Source organism: Rhinolophus ferrumequinum, chromosome 27 (genome assembly GCF_004115265.2).
Source record: "Rhinolophus ferrumequinum isolate MPI-CBG mRhiFer1 chromosome 27, mRhiFer1_v1.p, whole genome shotgun sequence".
NCBI classification, from domain to species: Eukaryota; Metazoa; Chordata; class Mammalia; order Chiroptera; family Rhinolophidae; genus Rhinolophus; species Rhinolophus ferrumequinum.
Window position 1 is genome coordinate 9,687,414 of NC_046310.1, and position 19,077 is coordinate 9,706,490.

Genomic DNA, 19,077 nt, shown 5'->3' on the forward strand with positions numbered 1-19,077 from the left:
AGCCATAAGTCTCCAGGTTTACAAATCAGAACTATTCATGTAGCTTTGCTTTTAAAAATGTTTATTAAAGTATACTTACACTTTGCTTTTTTAAATACTTATTTATTAGTGTTTCTTTCTAACATGAAAAACTGCCTCCAGGGTTTCATTTTATGTGTAGTTACTGTTGCTTGTTAGTTTTTATTTTGTTATCATTTTTTAAAAATTGCGGAATAATTGAGGCAGCTGAAAGGAAAGGTTGTTTGAAATATAGATTGATAACTTTGCTAATGGAGATTTGCACATTCGGAATTTTACGTACTTTATGAAGTCCACTGAAATGATGACAGACAAATAAATTCATTTAAAGGCTTTGTCGTAAAAATAAATCTTCCGCTTCACGTTGTCCTTCTCAATTGTGAGAACATTATCATGTTTTTCTTATCATTTACCCTGTCTTTTCCTTCCTCAATTTTATTTTTATTTTTACTATGTGCACACTTCTTTCTCCCCATCAACCTAATTCCGGCTTCTTGCTTTGTGAAGTGTGTCTGTGGATTCATGGGGTGGCCAGCTAAGTGACATAGGAGTAGAGATTCTGTAAGGGTGAGTGTCGAATACAAAACTAAGGAAAATTCTGCTGCTGGCTTCTTCTTATAAACATTAGTGTGTTATAAAGCATGTATCCATATTATACTGTGTGACAGCTGTCCCCATAACGTTCATTTATTATCAGTCACTAAATGCTGTTTATTTATATCAGTCACTAATGTGATTTGAGTGGATGGGTTTCACCAGGGGCAAGAAACCAGCGGCTGCAGCTGATTTCAGTAGCCCTGGGGCTGACAAAGCCCAGGTCACTGAGAGATTGCCTCATAGAGAAAGTCTTCCTCCTTTTGGAACTCACAGAGCTGAAGTGTAGAGACCTATAGAGACATCAAGGCCCAAAAGCCCAAAGCAATAATCCATCAGCTAATCACAACGCCAGAGGGCCAGATAAATGTTCCCACAGTGTTTCATTAAAGCGTGAGGAGTATATCTCGAAAACCTCAAAACCTACTGATACCTCTGCTTTTTCTTGTCCCGTCTCTCTAGTTGGTCCCTTTATCTTTTACCACCTCTGATCTTCTCCTTAAGCCCCTCTCCCTGCCCATCGTCCCCTGCTTTCTCCTTATCACTTCTTTCTTAGGTTAACAGATAGATACAGAACGAAAATAACAATTGGATCACTTTTCTTGGAAAAGTCACTAACCTTTCTACTTCCTTGTTCTGAGAGCAGAAACTTATTTCTCTAGAGAAATGAACATAGAACATGAGACAAAAATTGGTATAGACCAAATACTGTTTTTGAGTTGTGGTATCAAACATAAACTTAGAAGTGAGAACCTTAAAGGCTTTTGGGGGTATTTTCACATTAAAGAGTTATGTTGCATTTATCAAGTGTCACTATGTAGAGTACGATGTAATCAAAGTACAGTAGGTTCATATATTTCTTTATCCCCACCTCCTGGTTCTTAATGTTTGAAAGTACTGGGGAATACTTGCAAAATTGTTATAAACAAAGTTATGCTTGCATCAGAATCAGGAAGGACCTGTTAGATCATTAACTCTTGCCTGTGATCCAGAGGGGTCTAGGACAGGGATGAACAGTTGTTTTGATAGCAAACATTTGTTTAGCCCTTTGCAGGAATTCCCCATCACTTAAATGAATAGACCCATTAATGAGCAAAGAGGGGCCAGTGGTCGAAACAGCTGCACCCTCTACCTCTCTGATCTGGAAAACAAAGAATTCCATTTTGGGGTGTTAAATAATGAGACTTTAATCTGGAATTTGGACATAACTTGACTTTGATAGTCATTTAGAGTTCTAGTCACCAAAACTGTATTTTCTTCTCCTTTCTTCCTACAATTCCTGGGGTCAAAATGCCATAATTTTTTTTCCAAAATACCATAAGGGTAAAGGAAGTTAAGGACCATGTACTTATAGAAACTACTTGGAGGTATAACCATGAAGCAAATTCTTACTGGCATTTTCCTTGGCTTTTCTATTCTATTTATATCTGAAGAAGAGTGGAGGCCACATGTGTTCTATAATATTATACATCCTCCAACAAAAATGAAGGAATGAGAGGATAAGAAAATGGTAGGTAATATGTAATGAGCATATACTCGGCGCCAGGCTGTGTGAGAAGTGCTTTCTGACCCTTGTGTAATTTCATCCTCACCATAATCTTTCATCGTTGGTACTATGTTATCCCCATTTCATAGATGGAGAAACGAGCACAGTGTGTCTGAGTAACTTGGGCAGGATCACAAAGCCAGAAAGTGACAGAAACTGGAACCAAGAAACCTTGCCTCTGGAGCCTGCCCTTTTAACCAATATGGTCCCCTGCCTGCTGAAGATGGTCTATCTAGATTACCGTGTTTCCCCGAAAATAAGACCTAGCCGGACCATCAGCTCCAAGGCATTTTTTGGAGCAAAAATTAATATAAGACCCGGTCTTATTTTACTAAAATAGAAGACCAGGTCTTTATAATATATAATATATGATATGATATGATGATATATGATATGATATAATATAATATAATAATACCGGATCTTACATTACTTTTTGCTCCAAAAGACGCATTAGAGCTGATGGACTGGCTAGGTCTTATTTTCGGGGAAACACGGTAAAAAGCCTTTTACCATGAAGACTGTATGAAGTCCCTAGCACATACTAAGATCTCAACAAATGCAGTGAATGTTTACTTCTTGAACACCAAGATGAAAAGACTCCAAAAGAGTTATTTAAGCAAGTATCCTTTTATGGTTGCCAAGGAGACAGCTCTTACAGTCTTACCTGTTATATCCTCAAAGGATTGCTCACCTGAGCTGTAGAGAGGGGCACACACACACCAGCAGATTTCACTAACCACTCCCCTGTCCTGCCTTCCTGGGCTTTGGGAAACTTAAAAAAGGACCTTATGAATAGGTCTGGGAGTCTAAGGGGTTGAAAAGGAAGCACTGAGTGTTCAACAAACTAAGTAGCACGGACAAAAGGGTGTGTGTTTATGTTGGGAGGGGGGTTAATTGTCAGAAGAATTTATGGCCTAAGTTGTTTTTCTAGAAGGGACGTAGATGGACTTTGGTGGCTCTGTCCACTCTAACTGAATCCACTTAAGCTCAGGTGTGTTTGTGTCTGTGCCTCGAAGGTAGGCTCCCTGGTTTGAGGGGAGGCTGAACCTACATCCTCAGTAGCCCAGGGTGGCTCAGATAACCAGCCATACCCCCAAAGTGGCATCGTCACTCAGTGGCTCCCATTTGCAGCTCCTGCTCTATGTTCTGTCATTGCCCCAGCTGTGAGAATATTCACCTTGCCCTTCTGTGTATACCTGGATTATTGCATTTCTCAAAACCGAACTCAGAGGGGTAAAAACTTCACGCATCTCCTAGCCCCACACTCCCTCCTCCTGAGTTCCGCTTTGGCTATTGGAGTGGTAGCCCTTGTCGAACGCCTTTCCAGTTGCTTCGATTTGAAACTGGCCTCAAGGAAAGGAACCTGCCGGTGCTGATTTACGCACAATTTTCAGAATTATTCAGAAGTGAGTTGGAACAGTGCCTTTATTCCAGAGTTTTCTGAAGTGTATTAATAGGGGGGAAAAATTCTGTGTTCAAGGGAGTTTGGAATATGCTGAGTTTTTCTGCAAAATTTTCAGAGCCTTTAACGTGATGATGGGGACTGTGGTTCTGTAATAGAGGACCCAGTATCTCCCAAACTTACTTCACCACAGAATCCCTCTTTGTCAGACATATTTTGATATCAGTGTGCCATAGTGGGTGGGAACATAGAGAGGGCACCCTGACTGCTAAATCCAGCTCTACTACTTCCTATAGTCTTGAACAAGGTACTTAACCTACATGATGTGTCTCCTCCTCTGCAAAATAGACATTGTGATGATAATAATAATAATACCTCCTTTATTGAGCGAATGACCACATATATCTGTCTCTCTCACTAAGTGTAATAACTGTTAGCTGTTGTTATAACTATTCAATCCTCTGTTGACTAATCATATGGGTCCTATAGACACGTGAAGTGTAAATTCCAAAAGTTAGAGAAAGTTCCCATGACCTTTCTATAATAAAAGGAATAGTCAAATAGAGGCTTTGAATTTGGGGGGAAACTCAGCAGAGTTTCCAGTTTAAATAATCTGTCTACTCTGTATGGCCAGTTATGATCCAGTGGGAAAGTTCACTTTGAGTAACTGGAGGTAAAATAAAAGAAGGAAAAGTGAACAGTGCCAAGAATTATTCTTCTATTCATCTAATTTGGACTAGGTTGAAAAAGAAAATATCAAGTTATGTGTAATGTATACCAGTAGACATCGAACACTTAAAATTCCAGCTTCCTGGATGTATGCTATGGAAAAAATGAAGCTGGTGGCCAATGGGTAGCTGGGGAAGAAAGGGAAGAGAAAGCCGTATCAAGAAATGGCTTAGGCAGCAAATTAAGAAGATAATCCATTCATTCAAACAGTAAAACAAACAAATAATGTTTCTTTTCTAGGTTAAAAAGATGGAGCTCTATTTTGAGCAGTTCACATTCAAATGAAGGACTAGAGTGAAAACAACCAACTATAATAAGCTTTAGGAAAGAGGCACTAGCATAGCAGAAAATGAATCCACTAAAAAGATAGGAGGTGACTCTTAGAGGGGAAGGCCTGTTTCAAGGCTGGGCTGGCCCACAGTACACTGATGCGTGTGTGTGCGTGTGTGTGTGTGTGTGTGTGTGTACACAATACTGGAAGGGAGACTTCTATTCTAGAGCAAGTGATTCAATTGGGGAGGCTGTGAGTGAGCCCCACTAAATCAGAACGGGAGGCTTGATAGCTTGTCCTTCAACAGAGGGTCCAAAACGACTATATAAAGTAAATACCGTAAATCACTGTTGTCAGGGCCACACTCCACCGGCCCCTCCTTCCCCACAGCCGTTCTCATCTCCACACCCCCTTAACGGTTCAGGGCGAGCTCGTGGTCTAAGTAAACGAGAGGACTTCTGACTCTAATCCCAGCACGTCACTTTGTTGAAGGCAAACACGTGGTTCAGAGGGAACTTATAAATCTCTCCTCCCAGGCAAGATCGTGATGTTATCTGCTGGCAGCAGAAGGTTCGCTCCGAGGGGAGCTCCGGAAGCTCCCAGCGAGAGAGAGAGAGAGAGAGAGAGAGAGAGAGAGAGAGAGAGAGAGAGAGAGAGAGAGAGAGAGAGAGAGAGGAGAGAAGAGCCAGAGCGCCAGTGAAGGGCTGGGGAAAGGGATGGACAACCTAGTATAACGGTCTAGGGAGCCATTCGGAATCAAGCCGAGGGGCTGCCTGGCTGCAGAAGGGAGAAAGAAAGAGGGTCTATTTCAGAGCGCCAAGTGCCGACCTACCCCAAGCGAGAGAGTCTAAGTGGGGGAGAGACCAGGAGAGGTGGGAAAAGGGTAGGAGTCCAAGGAAAGCCCTTCGCATCCCCCTTAGGAATAAAACTCCCCCGCCAGCGGTCCCAGGGGGTGAAAGCCACGGCGGCGGCCGCCGGTCGTCTGTTGCCGGGTTGGCGTTTGGAGCGAGAGCAGAAGGAGGAGCAGGAGAAGGAGGGAGCTGGAGGCTGGACGCGTTGGCCAGCGACGGCGGCAGCAACGTGGAGTAACCGGGCGGGTCGGCGCGCTCCGGCCGGGGTGCAGGCCACCGCGCGCGGCTCCCGGAGCAGGATCCTCGCCGCCGGAGCCGAGCGCGTCCCGAGCGCCGAGCGCAGCGCAGCCGCCTCCCCGCGGCGCGCCGGGCTCGCCCCCAGCGCGCGCACACGCGCGCACACACTCACACACTCACACACGTGTGCGCTCCTCCGCTCCCCAGCTGCGGCTGCTCCTGCTCTCAGCGCCGCAGTGGACCGCAGGGCCCCGCCGCTCCTGCTTTAAACATATAAATTACAGCCGCGCGGCCCCCTCGCTGCGCTCCCGGCGCCCCTCCCGTCCGCCCGCCAGCTGCCAGCCCCGGGACCTTTTCATCTCTTCCCTTTTGGCCGGAGGAGCCGAGTTCAGATCCGCCACTCCGCACCCGAAACTGACACACTGAACTCAGTTTCCTCCTCTTAAATTTATTTCTGCTTAATAGCCACTCGTCTCTTTTCCCCCTCATCTCGTCGCTCCAAGAAACCTTTTTCTTACTCCCCCAAGTGAGGGTTCCCCCTGCCCATCGTGTATTCAATATTTCCACTTTGGGAACTACTGGCATTTTCTTTTTAAAGGAATTCGAGCAAGATACCTTTTTCTATTGGACATTGACTCTATTGTTTGCAAAAAGTTTCACATTAAAAAAAAAACAACCAAAAACAAAAAACCAAACTACCTGATTTGTACTTTGAGAGTGGTTGATTTCTTTCTTTTTTTTTTTTTGTACTGTTGTTTTTTTGGTTTTTTTTTTACAATTTTTTTTTTAAACTTTTTCCATCTTAAAAAAAAAAAAATGCACTACTGTGTGCTGAGCGCTTTTCTGCTCCTGCATCTGGTCACCGCCGCGCTCTGCCTGTCTACCTGCAGCACGCTCGATATGGACCAGTTCATGCGCAAGAGGATCGAGGCAATCCGCGGGCAGATCCTGAGCAAGCTGAAGCTCACCAGCCCCCCAGAAGACTACCCCGAACCCGAGGACGTCCCACCGGAGGTGATTTCCATCTACAACAGCACCAGGGATTTGCTCAAGGAGAAGGCCAGCCGGAGGGCGGCCGCCTGCGAACGCGAGCGGAGCGACGAGGAGTATTACGCCAAGGAGGTTTACAAGATAGACATGCCGCCCTTCTACCCCTCGGAAAGTAAGTACTGTTTTATGCTTCCATTCCCCCAGGCTTAGCGCTGCCCTAGGCTCTCCAAACGGCCACCACTCCAGGGACCGCCCTTCCCTCTCCGCGTCCCCGCTCCCTCTTTCCCTTCTCCTGTCCCTCGTCCCACCCACCTCCTTTCCACTTGTGTGCTTGAGAACATTAGGCTTGAAAACGTTGCCTTTCCACTGTATTTTCTCCATTTCTCCCTTCCCCCCAACTCCTCTGTCCTTTCTAAGGCGTTATTCTCGTTTTTCAATCGCCTGAAATTCTTTGATCGGCCACCAGCTAGAAGTCAGCCCTTCTCTGTCACAGGAGAGGCGCTCCCTGGGTCTGAATTCAACTGGGAAATCTTGCTGGGATTGTTTTCTCGGCCCGGATTGGCGTGGACCCAGCCCAGCTGGTGCACGAAGGGTTAAAAAAAGTGGCTCAAAACTAGCCTCTCCGGAAGGCGCCCCTTGCCGGGCCGACCTATCAGCTGGTTCCCCCAGCCTTCTCTATTGTCTTGAACTCCCCGAAAAATGTCAGCATCGCCAAGACAACCCGATTTGGAGAGACCCCTAGAAAAACCTACCTCCAGACCCCCAATTCTTGAACCTATTGCCACAGATGGGTGTTTACATTCCCCAGAGGCCAGCTCTTGTAACCACGTCCTCTTTTGATTCCACCTGGACTGGTGGAAAGGACAACTTCGTTTCTGACGATGTGTAAAGGGGTTTGAGTTCACGTTATTTTTCAGAATTCACTCAAACCTGCCTTCTTAAACTGGCCGGTGCAGCAGATCATTTTTCTCCTGCGTTTATCTTTTTCCCCCTTGAGCCCTGTGATCCTGCAGTTGCTTCCGTGCATTCCTAAACCACAGAGTAGAAGACAGCCGATTAAAAACAAAACAAACAAAACCAAACAAACAAACACACAAACAAAAAACAAAAACAAAACTGGCTTCTCCGAGGGCAGTGTCCTCAAAACCAGTTGGCATACAGCAGCGAAAGGAGTGAAATGATTTATTGAGGAGCTGGGTAGGGGGAGGGATGGAAGAGGACAGTTAGCTTAGAATTCTTTCCAAGTTCTTAAAAAAAAAAAAAAGAAAGAAAGAAAGAAGCATCCAGTGATACCTGCGAGGGTTAAATACCAGGAAGAGGAAGAAAAAAAAGCTTCAACATTTGCGAGTCCAAACCCCAAGTTGTAAACTTTTCATTGGTCGCCCCTATCTCTCCTCCCCTTTCCATGCCTTATATACTTGCTCACTGCTTTCACAGAGTCTCTGTCTTGCCTAAATAGATAACATGGCCATCTCGATAATTTTATCCTACAGGTTCTAATTGTAGGGTAGAGCTTTTCTTTTTTAATACTTATTTTTAGTTCTGCAAGTTGCAGCTGTGTGGCTTGCCATGTCTCCTACTTCATGGTCTCAGCATGTCAGCCCAGGTAGTAGCTGACCCCGGTCTTCCTAGCTACCTTTTGCTGCAGCTTCTCCTCTTCAAGTTCAAGAGCAGAGCAGATGCAGGAGATCCTGGCAAGCAAGATGCTTTTATTATTGTAATTATAGCACCGACTACCACAGTGGTGATAAATACACTCCACCCTGGTTATTCCCTGCGGGAAGTAAAGCTTTTTACCTGGGGTGGAGCCAAGGATATATTAGGCAAGAAAGTTCATTGTCATTACAAAACCATTGAGACCAAGTGGGGTTGAGTCAGTTTGCTTTCTCTAGCAAGTGCAAACTATTCTACTGGTATTTGAGTAGACAGGCAAGTGTGTTACGGGGGAACCGAACAAGTCACCCCTTTAGTGTTTACCTGCAAAAGAGCTAGTGAATGGCCAGAACTTTTGAACAGACAGGAGGTCTGGTTTCATCATTAGGTAGCTAGGGAGAGAGCAAGTTACCAAAGAAGGCATTCATTCTTTGTTCTTTCAAGCATATTTTAGTCTAAAGGGCTGAGATGATCAAACCCAGGTTCATGGCCATTACCAAGCTGGAAACATGCTCAGCGTGTTAGGATTTCAGAGGACGGCACCTAAGATCAGTGTGTGGCTTCTCTTCCCCATCCCACCTCCAAATAAATGAAAACTTCTAATAAGTCCAATATAAAAAATATATACATCAGTGTTCATGCAAAGAATACAGGCTTCTTCAAGACTGTATTGGGTATGGATGTTTAGCAGGAGCAGAAAGCCATAGCAATAGCAGAGTTGATCCCACTGTGCAAGGACTGTGGATACTTTGATAGAACGTAGGTTAACTGATTTTTCCAGCACTTTCTAGTTATACTGGGATATAGGAAATCCTTCCCCCCAGATACAAATAAATAAAAGGAAGAAAAGAGAAAAATCACCCTGCCGTATTTTTAAAGTGCAAATTAGAAAGTACAGCACTGGCTTCTACACCCACTTTCCTTCTTGCGGACTTTACAGTGGCAGTGGGGAGGGAGTATGCCCGGCATTTCTTGTAGTGAATCCGGCGAGGGGCATAAGCCTCAGAAATGAAGGCATGGGAAAGATCACTGGTTCATTTTTTTGACCACCAACTTACTAGCGTTCAGGGAGTGACTGCAGCTCAAATATTGCAGAAATGCTCTAATTATAGTCAGTGAGTTATGTATCATTACATATTGCTGATAGGCCTTTATGGGACATTTTCTACAGTTCAGACTAACTAGTTTTTAGCACTGTGGAGATTTAAAAGTAAAAATATAAGAGATATTGTATATGCCTTCAGGCATATTTTGTCTTAAATATTATCCTTGGCCCAGCGTACTATATAAATACAGTAAATATGAATAGAATTGGCCCATTGCCAATCTCCTAGGATGAATTTTAGTCAAGAAAGGTATTTATGGGATATAAATAATACTGTGTCAACATTTAAAGAAGAGGTTTGATGAGTTCTGAGTTTATTCATATTGATCTTTTCACATGCTGTTAGTTTAAGGCTCAAAGTGAAGTTATGCTAAGGTTTACGGGTAGTTTGCCCAGTGGGAATTGGTGGATTTCTATTCCTTTTGACAATCCATGTGAATGTCAAGGCACATCTATTTAAAAGATACTGCGCAAGGACTTTAGAAATTTAGAAAGAGTAATTCCCTCAACTAGAGTAAGATGCCAAATAATTGACCATTAACATCTGTAGCGGCTTGAACAATCAAAAAAAGGAAGAGACGAAAAGTTTCATTTTCTCTCTTTCCTCTGCTTTTCTTGTTGCAACAAATTGGGCACTCCTAGCGGTTCTATGTGTGGTGGTTTCACACACACCCTGCCCCCACCCCCAGGGAATGCCCTGAGAGGTTTCTGGCAGTCCTGTCTGGGAGTGGAGGGATGCTACCAGCATTCAGTGAGTGGGGACCAGGGATACTGCTGACCAGCCTAGAATGCACAGGATAGAGACCCCCCCTCCGCCCCCATCAAAGAATTATCCAGCCTAGAATGTCAGTAATACCCATGTTCAGATGCCCTGTTGACCCTGGTATTTATTTGGGGTTACTGAATTCTGCTAGGCGTAGCATTTCAAAAGTCATCCCCTAACAATAAAATACCTTTGTGATCAAAAGGACATTAAAATAGCATTGAACAGAAAGATAATCAGAAAGTTATCTCAATTAATTGGGAGTATGAATTGGACCTCTCTAGATAGTATGTACTTTATTATGATGATCTGCAAGCATGTCAATCAATTAGAGGCATCCAAATGTCCCATTCATTGAGCCTAAGTAAGGTGGCCCCACCCATCAGTAACTTCTGTCAGCAGCAATGGGATGTAAGTCAGAACAAAGAGAATCAGAAGTGAGGGATTATCTTGGGTTTTCTTTGCAAAGAAAATAAGCAATTCATGTTGATGAGGAGTGCACTCTCTAGGCAGCCGAAGAAAGTAAATAATCGTGTTGGTAAATAATCGTGTTGGTTTATTCTATCGTATTGAATTAGATAAACTAAAATATACAGCCTGAAACCTCACGGTGAGGTTTCCTTTGTCGTTGCTTCACACGAATGTTAAACGTTTAATACCAAACAATGTCCTTTTCGATTTCCTCTGTCATTTTCCAAGTGAAATCGTAGAATGTAGAAAGAATATCAATAGCACTGTGTCTGGGGGGAATGTGACTTGAGATTCTGTTCATGGGTACATCGTTCTGCTTACGAATTGCTGGACTGTTGGCCAATTGCCCAATGAAAGAAAATATTAGCCGTTGCTGGAACCTAGCAGTTCCAGCAACGGCTAGTATTTTGCTTGATGTTCAGGAATTTGATTTTTTAAGATTCTGTGTGTGGGTGTGTGAGAAAGAGAAACCGAGAGAGATCAAAGACGAACGGGGGAACCTCTTGACTTCCACAGTGATTGAGTTATTAATACGCAACAGACCCAGTTTAATTCCTGCCCTTTTATTGCATCATTGCTTGTACTAACTCTAGCACCTAATTGTGGTTACGTGTAACCTAGGCCACATTCTCTGTCAGGATTTCCTCTCCTTTCTTTTACTTTTCAAGGACTAGGAAAAACCCTCAAAGAAATATACTGTTTATAACTGAAGCAGTTGGGCAGTCTTTGTTGCCAAGTGAGGCCAGCCTGCCGGGAGCCTGTCTTGAGGACGTCCCACCCCCATGGAGGCTGGGCTTTCTGAAGCTGGAGAGGCAGGTGGGGACCACTTGACCTCCCAGAGGGACCGGGAGCCCTCTGTGTCTCCACAGCGACCCCTAGGGTCGACTCCAGGAGCTGCACTTTTTGAACTGACCTCCCTGGTGAAAACACGGTGATGTAACTTAGTCCCGGGATTCTTTCATATAAAGATATGAAACAATGACAGATCATTTTTCCTAGAGGAAATGGAGATGTAAAAAAAGGGCTCATGACTCACTGTTGATCCCATGTCAAATCTGGGTTAGAACCGAGGAGGTCACTGACTCCTAGGCCTTCGCCCAGAGATGACAACACACTTCAGGCTGCATTTTTAGAAGATTAGGGAAAATAGAGTGGAGGGACCTGGCCCTGAGAGAGAGAGATGTGCAGGCTGACTAGCGAGGTGGGACTCTGGTCCCACCACTGCCACCCGCTTTGTAGATTCAGTAGTAAGGTGAGCAAAGAGACTGAATGGAAGAGTCTGGAAAGAGCCCTTGGAGCTATCTTGATGTAGCATTTCCGTAGCTAAGGGATCCTGGACTTGCCAGATGTGCTTGCTCGCCTTACGCAGCCCTTCTGCTGGGGGGTGGATTCCATTTTTCAGATTCTGAACAGCTTGATGAAATGTGCCTCTGGCCGAGATAAACAAATGTTTCCATTGTCATTTTGAAACCATATGGTGTGTTTTTGTTTTTCAATATTCTTTAAAGAGATCTTTTTTTTTTTTTTTTTTTAACCTAGGAATTCAGCGTTCTCCAGGTATTTTAAGTTAAATAACATGCCAGGAATTTTTTGATGGGGGTTTGTTTAGACTGAAAAGCTTGTTTCTCTCAATTGTTCAGGAGGAATTCCAGCGGTCTTCATCAAGCTGTAACCAGAAATGGGTTTTTTTTTGCTGTTGTCCTTTGTTTTGCTTCTTTTCTAACTTCTGATATCCGGAAGTGGGTGTTGAACTGCACCTCAGGGTGACCACCCCCTTGCTTCCTGGGTTGGCTTGGTGGCCTGGACTCTGCATAAAACACCCCTTTGACCTCTCCCCCACAATCTCTGAATGCCGTCTTGTTCTTCACTATTCTGGAACATCTGCATGGATGGCAGTTAACTTCACTGAACCAGGCCTCAGTTTCTTCCCTTGTAAAGATGAAGAAGGTACCGCTTCCTAGGGTTGTGAAAGATGGAGGATGATGGGTCTGCAGAAGCGTCTAATTCCGCTTCTGGCACTCAACAGGCCTGCTTTGCACACCAGCCATTATTCATTGCATCTCAAACACCATTAATTTTAAGATCCCCCATTATTTTAGGTGCCACTAAGAAAGAAACGTCACTGATAATTAACTATAGCATGCCGTTGACTATAAGTGATATTACAAAGAGATATTTTAGAGGTATTAAATTATGATCCAAAACCGGATGCTTCAGAATCCATTCTTGCTAGCCTGGGATGTCTGGGGACCTCTATCTCATTGTTTTCTTTGTAGCTTCCACTCAGTGGATCTATTTTCCTTGCACACTGGGATTGTTCCTTTGGTGACTTTTGCCACTTGCGGGTCTGGGAACAGACTGGGAAGGCTAGTAATCCACCACGTCTAGCACTGTCTAGTGTTCCTCTAAGAAAGCCTTGAGAATTTAGCCTTCTTAGGTAAGAGTTCAGAATTCTTAGATAACGTCTAGGAATTTTCAGGGTCTGGCCCCGCCTCCTTGCTCAGCCCTACCTCTCCCTGAATCTTTGCATGATACCTGTCCACTCTAACCACACCAACCTCTCTGCCTTCACCAAATGAGTCATTTATTTTCATGCCTTTGGCCCTCTGTTTATGCTATTTCTTCCACATGGAGGTCCATCTTTCAACACTTTTGAACATGCATCCTTCAAGGTTTAATCAGATGCCACCTCCTACTGAAACTTTCTTTGATTTTCCTAGTCATATTGAATTAGATCTTCTTCTGCACTCTCACGATACACGTATTCATCTGCATCTCAGCCTCTTTTCTTTTGCTGCTGTAGAATCTCGCGGCACTCTGACCTGTCTTCATTGGCTTGTAAACTGCCTGAGAACAGGAGTCAGCTCTGCCTTATCCGTGTTCTAACAGAAACTGGCACATCGTGTCTGCTCGGTAAATGCTTAATAAATGAATGAGCGTTTCTCTTTAGAGAATGAGACTGAGCCACCTGGAGAAGGATCTATGCGTTCAAAGCATCAGGACCAGGAGATGTGTAGAAAGGAAATCGACTCACCATCGTTGTCAGGGAAAATGTGTCTGATCGATCATATCATTATGCTGAAGGCAACACGAGGCTTCTCATAACCACACATTTGTTGTTTCCAGTTTTATAGACAATAATGAAAATGGTGGTGATGATGATGATGACAAAAGCCCACCTTCATTGGGTACCTGCTATGTGCCAAGCATAGTTTGAAACATTTTACATGTATATACTTATTTAATCCTCACAAGCAACCCTATAAGGTCCATACTAGTATTTTCCCTGTGATATATGAGGACATGGGTATAGCTATTTTGATCAGTGATGTCTTATTGAAAGTAAGGCATTTAGTTACCACAAATAATAGAGGCCCTAAAGTACAGACCAGGAAATGGAGAGCATGACTTTCTTGCCCTTTTGCAAAGTGATGTAGCATCTTCATGAAAGTTGTGACTGTCCTCTCTTCCTAGAAATTACATCCATCAGCTCTAGAGTCTTTCTCTACAACAGGAAATATCTCTGAAGCCTTGCATCCAACGCTGGGTCTTTTTTTTCTTGCCTCTAACACATTTGCCTTTTATCTCTGCACTTGGTTGACTCAAACATTGGAATTCATCAAGTCTCTTGGTCTTGGTCTTTAACTGTAACCATTTTCTTCCCAAAAGTTTTCATAAATTTGATTGATAGGGGATCCACCTTGTCTCTTTTGGAGAATTCTTTGATTTTTGGAACGCAAGATGGTGTCGTGCAGTGAGCACAGACTGTGGAGCCAGAAGGACCCAATGAGTAAAAGAAGGAGAATAAAGAAAAAGGAATCTCAGAGGCTGAACGGGAAGAGATGGCATCAGAGACAAGAAGTCCAACTCCAGGCCTGTGGCAGTTGTTAAAATGTGGTCTTGTTTTGGTTAGCAACTTGGCTCTCTCAGTGCAAGTTATTAAAATGCCTTGTTGACATTTAAGTTGCTTCCTGCTGAATTCAAATCTTGTCTCTGCCATTAATGTCTTTGAGGCGAGGTTGACGCAGTTTCACTTAACCCGACCTCAGGTTCTTCACTTGTAAAGATGAAGAAGAGAACACCTGCTCCCTAGGGTTCAATCCTAGGGTTGTAAAGAATTGAGGATGACATGAGCAAAGAAATACCTGTATCTGAGCTGCTTCCAGCACTTAGTAGGCCTGCGTTGCACAGCAGCTGTTATGCATTGAATCTCAAACACCACTGATGTTAAGATGCACCGTTATTTTATATGCCACCAAGAAAGAGATATCGCTGCTAGTGAATTATAACATGCTACTGGGCATAAAAGAGACCTGGGATTTTAGCGATATTAAACTACGAAAAATATGGAAAACCAGTGAAATCACATACATGTTTGTGAAACGAAAGCCCGTGTGCACATTATAGAGTCTGTCCGAGAAGCACATTGAAAATAAAATGAAGTGGAGGCATGAGAGCTGCCCTCAGGAAACTCTTCCATGTAGTGAATGTTGAGAGCTGGCCTCTGATAATCTCCACCTCTGGGACTCAAAGCAGGAAGTCCACGTCATGTATTCCTCCCAGGCAGCGTCTTGCTATGCGTTCATTTCCAGTTTTGCTTTTTTTTTTATGGGGGAGGGGGCATCCCAAGAGGTTACCAGTTGTTTCAAAGGTATATACCTTTTTAGGGGGAAAAGTGGGTAAATTATTTCAGCTGATCTCTCTGACGATGCATTAGAGCCACGGAGCTGTCACCTCTTCGTCTTTCTGGGCCATACAATCTGTAATCCAACACAGGGATGCGGGATGTTGCGCCAAGACTCACATGCAGAGGGTGCTTCTGTGTGACGTGCTTCAGAGCCTGGTGCCGCCCCTCGTCCCCGGCCCTCCCCTCCCCTGGTGATGGTCTCTGTTGAGAAGGAAGCCAGGACATTGGAGACAAGGTGAGGCAGCTCAGGCAGCTGCGCTTAGACTAGGGTAGACCTCATTTCACTTCCACAACCACGCACCAGTCACAGCAGTTTCTGAGCTGTCAGGTCCTTCATTTGAAAACAGATTTTAGCAGCGAAATGACATTAAGGATTAGCAGTCTCAAAGAGGAAGATGGATGAGAGGAAGGGGTGAAGACGGTCCGCAGTCACCGCAAAGGGTTTGAAGAGGCCATGACAACCTTGGCAGGTGATGTCAGGGAGGAGAGGCCACACTAGGCCTTGGGTGAGGTAGTGTCCTGGCTTTCATGGAGCCACCCAGGAAAGCCACTTCACTGCTGTGAGAAAACATCGCTGTCCAGGAGGAGTTTACTGGATTTAGCATCTGTTAGACGGAGAGAAAGACTCACGGTGCTGAGGAAACTGTTCTGTGTGGACCAGGACCCTTCCTTCATTCTCTCAAATGACCACCTCGATTTGCTCCTGCCGAATAAGTCAGAAATGTGGGGCTTCCCTGTCCCTTTAGCCACCATGACTTGAGGAATTTAATGCAAATGAAAAAAGCTTTTTGGATATTGAGAGGCCCAAACCTTCCGGAAATAGTTCGCATGCATTTCCAGCTGTTGGCTGTCAGGCCAACATGTCCTACACGTCCCTGTTTATAGGGAGAGTGTCACTCTTCCTTCAGACCTTCCTTGCTGTCTGCCTGTTCGTCATTACGAAGCAGGCCATTGCTGCAGAAGAGATCCGTTTCTGAAGGAAGAGTCATGGAATGGCTGTTGGAGAATAAGACTGCATCATTTTGTTTCAGGAAATACTGTAACCTCGTTCCAGTCTTGTGGAAAAAAAAGAAAAACGTTGTGACTTTACCCCACAGCACATTGACAGATACCACATCTGTCTTGACAAGCTGGTTCACAAAGAACGGCTCATCCATAACTTCAGCATCTTATTTGTTACTTCATCTCATGAACGAGAAATGCAGCGCTTGTTTTCGAGAAAGACACTGAAAGGACCGCAAGTCCACTGGTCTTTGCAAATCTCTGAGGAAACACCATCCAAAAAAGAAGACAGTACTTATTCATGCCTTTTAAGAGCACTACACTTTTTTATTGTTGCCAAAACATAAATGGGAATTTTTCTGGGAACTATAACTTAGTTTTTAAGCTTTGGATTCATTTCAGTATTGTTAATTCGCCGCTTCTTAGACCAAATGCATTAGGGATCTAGACCATGCGTAGCAGTAACTGTCATGCTTTCCATTTTGAGTTTTATTCTTATTCCGTCATGTATTTCTCCTATCCATTGACTTAATCTCATTTTCACTTCTGCTTTCACATCTTAATGACAATACTCATTGAAGTTGTATTTCTTTATCATAAACTCTTAGAATTCAGTGGCTGGCAGAGAAAAGCCCAAAAAGGTGAATGACTTATTCTGATTCTACTTCAGAAGGAGAATTATAAATGATCACAGACTGAGGACGTTTGTTTGGGGAAGATGGATGACTGGTAAAGGCACCCCGTTGGAGGTCTGTCCGGGCGTTCCGCGGGGAAATGTTCTACAAGCTCATAGCTTGACACTGGGGGCTTTGGAAGTTAAGGGGAGAACAGAGGTGGGGGTGTACCAGAGTGCCGGCCTGGTACCCCAAAGCAGCCAGGCAGAACCAAAGCTGAATGATGGCTGTCATCTCAGGTTGTCATCCTTAGAAGTGTCTGTTGATTTGAATAGCGATTCAGTCGGTCATTTGTATCTCCTCATAGGAATAAGCCTTAGGGTAAGTGTGTTAAAGGAAATCACTGGTCAAATCTATGAACTAAATCCTGAACAGCCACTGCGTCACCCCCCAATCTCATGCTTTTCCCCTCCACAGAATGAGGCAACTGGTGCTAGTTTGTCTGAGAGAGAGATAGATTTCAGAAGAATTCCACTGTCAGAACATATCACCATCAATAATGAAACTATGTGTATAGAGTCATGTCTAACTTCATTAATTCTTTGGCACTAGCGCTCAGATTCTAGAAGGAGGGTCTTGAGCCACACTGAACCCGAGGCATTATACATTTGGGATCAGAAGTTTGCCCTTTCTCAGTAATATTTGCTGGGAATTCTCTAAGTGGAGTAAAAATTCATTGCAGCGTAGTGTTGGGAAGAAATGATAGTACCCGCTTATGGAATTGCTATAATCACAAGAGAAATGTCTGTGCGGAAGGTTTGGGAGGGGTGGGGCAGGAATTTAATTTGACATGGAGTTTCGTGAGCACTTTTAATGACATTTAATTCTGCTTAAGATATTATTGCAGCAAGAAGGGCTCTATCTCTGTCATGTAGACACTTGTACACAACATAGAACCGCTACTTACTCAGCACAAATTACTTACCATCCTTGTGAGGGGATAATTTTTTCTTGATCCACCTGGTTGGACTATTTTGAGGTCAAGTGAGAGTTAGTAAGAGGCCTTTCTAACCTAGAAGTCACACGGGCCTGCACCAGTGGTTCTCAATTTTTACCAAGCAGACGAATCACCTGTAGTGCGTATTCTAAATGCAGATTCCCAAACCTTTGTCCCCTCCCCTCCTTCCAGATTATTCAGTTGTTTTAAGGTGGACTCCAGAGACCTGCATCTTGATAAGATGGCCAGGTGATGCTATGGCAGGTAGTTCAGAAACACATTCTGGAAGCACTGTGTATTTTTGTGGCTGTTACTTATTTCTTAGCGGTGTCATCACAGGCTGACATGAACCCCAACACTTTTGTGGTTAACTTCGTCTTTTAGTTATTTTGTTAATTACCCCTGCAACCTTTTAATTCCGGGACTATTTCTATCTTATGATTTAGGTGAACCATAGTTCCCCATGATGAATTAGTGAGTGCCCCAGTACTTTTAGAAAGTATTATTTCTCTCAAACAATTAATGTCTCACATTTTCCCCATTAGGTTTTTACATTTTAAAAAGCATTTCACATATACCCCAAGCCCCACTGACCTGAAAAAATGTATCCATACCGCAAGACCACGTCAATCATACAGAATATATATATGTTCTTAAAAAAACTAATAATTGCTTTCTTTGACCTAAATAATCACTATTAGCATCAGTTAGATTTCCATCCCATTTACGGTTTTAACTTCTGAGGCACTGGATCAGGTCCTCGGCACCCTGTCCTTTGGACTGGCTTAAAAACAAACAGCATGCGAACAAAAAAAGAAAGGAAAGAACGGATGTTAATACTGCAACTTTATAGCACAGTGAAAGGAAATCAGAGGTGCACACTTGAGGACCGCTTGTTGGAAATTGCAAATGACAGTAGTTACTTTGCCTTGTTCCTGCACAGACGTGTTTTGACCTGTGTGACCTGGGACAATTTCAAGGATCTGGATGCCGTTGATAGAATTGGCCCTGGTTTGCACCACAGCATCCAGTGGCCTGAAGAAGGTGCTGTTTCCCAGGGAAAGTAGTTAAATCCCCCCCAAGAAACGCAGAAGGCCCTATAGAATTTGAGGATGAAGTATTCCTAACCAAGCGACTTACGCTG

General features: G+C 43.8%; 1 protein-coding gene across 3 annotated transcripts in view; it reads left to right on the forward strand.

The window, feature by feature from the left end:
* Positions 1 to 5,179: 5,179 nt before the first annotated feature.
* The window catches only part of TGFB2 (transforming growth factor beta 2), a 77,298-nt gene continuing 63,400 nt past the window's right edge, over positions 5,180 to 19,077 (forward strand). The window contains exon 1 of one of the 3 annotated variants that reach the window (XM_033099566.1): positions 5,180 to 6,813. In XM_033099566.1, the coding sequence (XP_032955457.1) occupies positions 6,468 to 6,813 (346 nt within the window). In that variant the 5' untranslated portion in view covers positions 5,180 to 6,467. The remainder of the gene's footprint in view (positions 6,814 to 19,077) is intronic. The other 2 variants (XM_033099564.1, XM_033099565.1) reach the window with 2 other exon arrangements.